This window comes from Bufo gargarizans, chromosome 5 (genome assembly GCF_014858855.1).
Source record: "Bufo gargarizans isolate SCDJY-AF-19 chromosome 5, ASM1485885v1, whole genome shotgun sequence".
Classification (NCBI taxonomy): domain Eukaryota; kingdom Metazoa; phylum Chordata; class Amphibia; order Anura; family Bufonidae; genus Bufo; species Bufo gargarizans.
In genome coordinates, this window is record NC_058084.1 from 52672597 (window position 1) to 52678596 (window position 6000).

The 6000-nt window shown below is 42.4% G+C and overlaps 1 protein-coding gene across 3 annotated transcripts in view; it reads left to right on the forward strand.

The window, feature by feature from the left end:
- Positions 1-6000, forward strand: part of DPYS (dihydropyrimidinase) — a 76013-nt gene extending 70013 nt beyond the window's left edge. For 2 of the 3 annotated variants that reach the window (XM_044293164.1, XM_044293161.1), the window contains exons 8-10: positions 1050-1257; positions 3776-3854; positions 5680-6000. In XM_044293164.1, coding sequence (XP_044149099.1) covers positions 1050-1257; positions 3776-3838 — 271 coding nt within the window. In that variant the 3' untranslated portion in view covers positions 3839-3854; positions 5680-6000. The remainder of the gene's footprint in view (positions 1-1049; positions 1258-3775; positions 3855-5679) is intronic. The other variant, XM_044293163.1, reaches the window with a different exon arrangement.

Sequence of the window (6000 nt, forward strand, 5' to 3'; positions counted from 1 at the left end):
TATCTATCTATCTGTCTATCTATTATCTATCTATCTATCTGTCTATCTATTATCTATCTATCTCATATCTATCTATCTATCTATCTATCTATCTGTCTATCTATCTATCTATCTATCTATTATCTATCTATCTGTCTATCTATCTATCTATCTATTATCTATCTATCTATCTATCTGTCTATCTATCTATTATCTATCTATCTGTCTATCTATTATCTATCTATCTATCTATATATCTGTCTCTATCTATTATCTATCTATCTATCTATCTATCTGTCTATCTATCTAATATATTTATCTATCTATTTATCTATCATCTATTATCTGTCTAGCTATCTATTATCTATCTATCTATCTATCTATCTATGTATCTATCATCTATTATCTATCTATTCAATATTTGTGCCTTGAAATGAATTTCAGATTAAAGGGTTTTCCCAAGAGTTTATAACTGAAGATTTATCCTCGGGATAGGTGATCAGTATCTGATCGGCGGGGGTCTGACACCTGGGACTACCGCTGGTCAGCTGTTTGAGAAGGCACTGGTGCTCACAGTAGCGCCACAGCCTTGTCCAGCTTTCCTAAGGCCAGTGATGACACGTTTATCGTTCACGTGGCCTAGGAGCAGCTCAGCCCCATTGAAGTGAATGGGACTGAGAGCGACACCAAGTACAGATGGCGCTGTGTTTGGTAAGCACGGAGAAGGCTGCTGCTCTACTGTGAGCACCGATGCCTTCTCAAACAGCTGATCGAGGGTGTCCCGGGTGTCGGACCCCACCGATCACATACTGATCACCTATCCTGAGGATGCTTGACAAAGGCTACCTGGTAGCTGAAACGTTGCAGCACTTTACTGGCGATCTTTGCACATGGGTCATTTGGACCCACTTTGAATAAATAACGTTTCTGGAGATGCTGCCGTCAGTCTGCTTTTCTTCACTATCCTGAGGATAGGTCATCAGTCAGAGTCAGAAAACCCCTTTAATGCTGATACGATATATACAGTGCTATGTAGGACATTATACATATGTGATCTTATCTTTATATAGGACTATTTCTGCTAAAACTCATCACCAAGCTGTGAATTTCAATATATTTGAGGGAATGGTTTGCCATGGAGTCCCTCTCGTGACCATCGCTGGTGGAAGAGTTGTGTATGAAAATGGAGCCCTGCACACTGTACCCGGACAAGGCAAATATATCCCGAGAAAACCGTTTGCCGACTATGTCTACAGCAGGATTTTAAAAAGAAATGAGGTAAGGGTATCGAGGGGGATTTAGAAAGTTGATCAATGACATGAGGGAGGTTAAAGGTGTTGTAAATGGCTGATTTTGCTGGGAAATCTAGGAATACTTAGCAGCCATTCAACATATAACGCCAGTCCGGGGGCTCTCTGCTCCGACATGTAGAGCGGGCACCCCCAATCTATGTTGTCCCAACAGGTAAAGCCTCTCTATAAGATTACATTTGCTTGTAATTCTTCTTTCCAACCAGTTTACCCCAGGTTGCCATTTATATCAATTATTGCTGAAATTCAGGTAGAAGGAGGCGCTAGCAATTCAGCAGCATCCAGCTTTCTATACCCATAGGAGGCCAGGTTCACACAGTGTTGTTTGGCAAATATTCATTTATTTATTGTTTCTTTTTTTGGGGAATTCATTCTGAACAAAATTTTTTTTTTTAAATACACCGAAACTGCACTTTGTGGCCCTCGCTCAGCTATTTTCGAAACTCCCATAGAAATGAGAGCACGATGCACATGCCAGGTGCGCTCTTCTTCACTTTCGAAGGCCTTTTCTAAAGATTGGTGCAGGTGCCAGAGGAGGGACCCATACCTACCTGTCATTGGCAGCATATCCTAGCACAGGGATCAGTAACCTCCGGCACTCCAGCTGTTCTAAAAACTACAACTCCCAGGAGCCCCCTTTCACATCTGTGGGAGTTACAAGAACAGCAGAGTAAGGTTGCACGCTGGGAGTTGTAGTTTCACAGCAACTGGGGTGCTGAAGGTTGCTGATCCCTGTCCCAGCACCTACAGTATCTCCAGAACGGGTCCCTCAAGGTGAAGGAGAGCGCACCTTGCATTTGCGTCGTGCTCTCCATTAATTTCTTTGAGAGTTCTGAACATAGCGGAGCAATTTTATTTTAGGAGGTCCTGTAAAAATGAACGGAGAGCGCACCACGCAAGCGCGGCCACAGCTCAATTCACTTCTATGGGACTGTCGGAGATAGCTGGACCAGTGCTCAGCTATTTTCAGCAGTCCCATAGAAATGAATGGAGAGCGGCTGAGCGTACTCGTATGCTCTCCGCTCACTTTGGAGGTCCTGTTCTGGAGATAGGTGCGGGTCGCTATCTAAAATTGGTGGCATGCCCTAGCAATATGCCACCAATGTCTCAGATGAGACAACCCTTTTTAGTCTTGGGAAGGGGTTTTCCGGTAGTTTAAAATTAATGGCCTATCCTCATAATTAGCCATCACTATCTGATTGGCAGGAGTCCGACACCTTGCACGCCCGACAACCAGATGTCCTGCAGTAGCTGTTGTAGCCTGGGATGGACTGGGAACCTAAAGTGGCCCTGGAAAAAAAAAACTAAAAATGGCCCCATGTTGTAGGAGGATCTAAACTAACAGTAGGAGCGGCAACACGAATAGGCGGCGTCAGTAATAGCGCAAAATACCATCCCAGCAGAACTGTATACCATAGTGCAGGGCTGGCCAACCTGCGGCTCTCCAGCTGTTGCAAAACTACAACTCCCAGCATGCCTAGACTGCTACAGCTATCAGCCTACAGCAGGGCATGGTGGGAATTGTAGTTTTACAACAGCTGGAGAGCCGCAGGTTGGCCAGCCCTGCCATAGAGCAACACAATATATTGCCCCAAAAGCTGTCCCTCTATGGTGGCCATCAACCTCTATGGTGGCCATCAATAGCTGCCATTTGCTGTCCTCCTCCAGTTCTCCCTGATTAATATATGGAGTACGTGGCTTAGGAGGTGAGATGTGGGCCAGAGCAGCTGAATTCAGGAGGGCATGTGGGTCGCTGCAGAGAGGAGGGCTTGGGCGGCCCTCTGGGCATCGGCCCACCAGGAAATTTCCCTGTAATGTCTATGGCCAATCTGCCCGAGATTGAACTTGTGTCTTTTTTCAACTGTATTAACTATGTAACTATGTAGGTCAGGTGCTGCAAATCGCCACCTATAGCGCCGCTCATTTCTGTAGTGGAGGGGCCTGGTTAATGCAGCATGGATACCATTGAAGTGAATCAAACTTCTAAAATATGCCACAAAACATCAATTCTGTGAACACTACTTTGTGATTTTACAGAAAGGAAGAGATAAAGTTGGATGGATCTAACCGGAGCATGGTCTGGATTCTCCAGAGAATCCGCCAAGACAAGCTGCACCCCAATCAGTTCTTTAGGTCTATTTGATCCATTTTCACATAAGTGCCATTCCTGCTTTGAATGGTGGAAAGGCTTTTGTAGAGTCATTTCCATGGCAGACACAAAAGGTTTCTATGATACAATATAGCATTTTGTGACAGAATGCCATCCTGTGATAAAAAATACCAATTGTGCTTAATTTCAAAAGGCAATTTCGTAGCAAATTAGAATTTTGAGGCACATTTTTTAAATACAAAATTACTTTGCAATTTGTAAACAAATATTGAAAAAACTGACATAACTGCTGCCTCTGATCTGTCCATTGGTCGTGACCGATTTGCTCTCCGTCGCTTTGACTGTCTGTGCTTTTCAACAATGTCTTCTTTTTCAGGTGTGTCAACCAGAACCAGTGCAGAGGGAGCCATATAAAGGGGAAGTCATCCAGCTAAAATAAATAGCACTGTAAGCAGGTAACTCGTATGATGTTTATGTGTGATGTTCCGGTATCAGGGAGGCTCGAAATGTAAATTCTGGCCACAGTTCACCTAAAGACACAACAAACTCCCCCAAGCCTCAAAGAAAGTATGGGATGTCTAAGATCCAACACCAGATTTTTATGGTTAACCATGACAAACTACAGATGTAGGAGTGCAGAGTTTGTAATTTGGCACAATTCATTAATGGTGTTTCACGATATGTTCTTTGTAGCACGGTGCTTTCAAACTGCAGTTTGCAGTGTCCATCACAGGAGTCCGTAAGGAGGAATTATCAACATATTTCTCCGATGGATGGCTCTGACTGATGCCATTGTATAAGTATAAACTAGTATTTGTCAGTATAGGCTCCCATGTGTGTGTGTGTGTGTGTATATATATATATATATATATATATACACTGCAAGGTATACAATATTTTACTGGATGCCATATACCAGGAAAAATGTTGTGCCGACATAGCCCGATGTAGTCAGAAGGACACTCTTTAGCCTCCATTTCAATACAATTTGATGTACAATATGTGACAGGAGCTTTCCTAGAGGGTACAGCAAATGGATGCTACAAATCACCATGTGAACCCAGCCTAACATGAGACTAGAAGATGAACCTTCTTAGTTATCTTACCTCATAAAGTCATCACAGTGCACCAAAAATCTATCTAAGAGGACCTGTCAACTGGAAAGGCAGTGCAATCTGCCAGCATCATGTTATAGAGCTGGAGAGGTTCAGCTGATTGAAATACAGTTGTGGAAAAAGATTCAGCAAAACTTAGAATTTATATACATATCGCTCCTATTTCTGACTTCAGTTGTACACGGGGAGGTGTTATCAGTGATTGATAACAGGTATTCTCTGTGTAAGTCTATATACAGAGATAGCTGTCAGTCACTGATAATACTTCCCCCGTGTGCAGCGATCAATGATTTATAGCATTCTCTGTGTAAGTGTGTATACAGAAACAGCTGTCAGTAACTGATGGCTGTACATGGGGGAGGTGTTATCAGTAATTGATAGTATTCTGTGTAAGTGTGTATACAGAGATAGCGGTCAGTCACTGCTAGCAGTACATGGGGGAGGTGTTATCAGTGATTTATTTCATTCTCTGTGTAAGTGTGTATACAGAGAATGCTGTCAGTCACTGATATCTGTACACGGGGAGGTGTTATCAGTGATTTATTTCATTCTCTGTGTAAGTGTGTATACAGAGAATGCTGTCAGTCACTGATATCTGTACACGGGGAGGTGTTATCAGTGATTGATAAAATTCTCTGTGTAAAGGGGTATCCAGAGATAGCTGTCAGTCATTGATAGTTGTACACTGGGAGGTGTTATCAGTGATTGATAGCATTCTCTGTGTAAGTGTATATACAGAAATAGCTGTCAGTCACTGATAGCTGTACACGGGGAGGTGTTATCAGTGATTGATAGCATTCTGTGTGTAAATGTGTATACAAAGACCTGAGCTAAGAAATAGCAGAAATTTTAATGTATATATTGCAACTGTCGAATCTTTTTCTACAAAACTATATATCAATCTGCTCATCATCTTCTTCTCTATAACATGCTGCCTGCAGATTGCACTGTGTTTCTTGGGGACAAGTTCTATTTAGGTAACACGTTCAGCTCTGCTATACCTGTATGGTTGTTGAAAATGGTTGGGTATTAGGTTGTGGTCTTATGTTGGAAGATAAAAAGGGGGAAGATATCAGAGAATATTCCCTACAACATGGAGTGCAGATATAAGATGTCCACACTTATTATTGTTGTTCTCACATTTTGTTGCTTTTTTTTTCTTAAGGACAATGTATCCATGAGGCAATCCAAGCTGCACAACACGGAAAACTGGTGCACTATAAAGCACTCGCTGTCATTCCACGACTCTGCATTACTTGTGCTTCTCCACCGAAATAAATAGTCCTAGTTTTTTGAACGTTCTGTCTTCTCAGTATTTCTCAGTTTGTGCTACAGAACGGTTCTTGCTCCTATAAGTGAAGGTTGTCACTAGAGATGAGCGAATCGAATCCCACAAAGTGGAATTCGATCCGCTTTTCAGGATAAATTCGATTCGCCTAGAAGCTGAATTTCCTCATGCTTCATGTCAGCGAATTAATTAAACCTG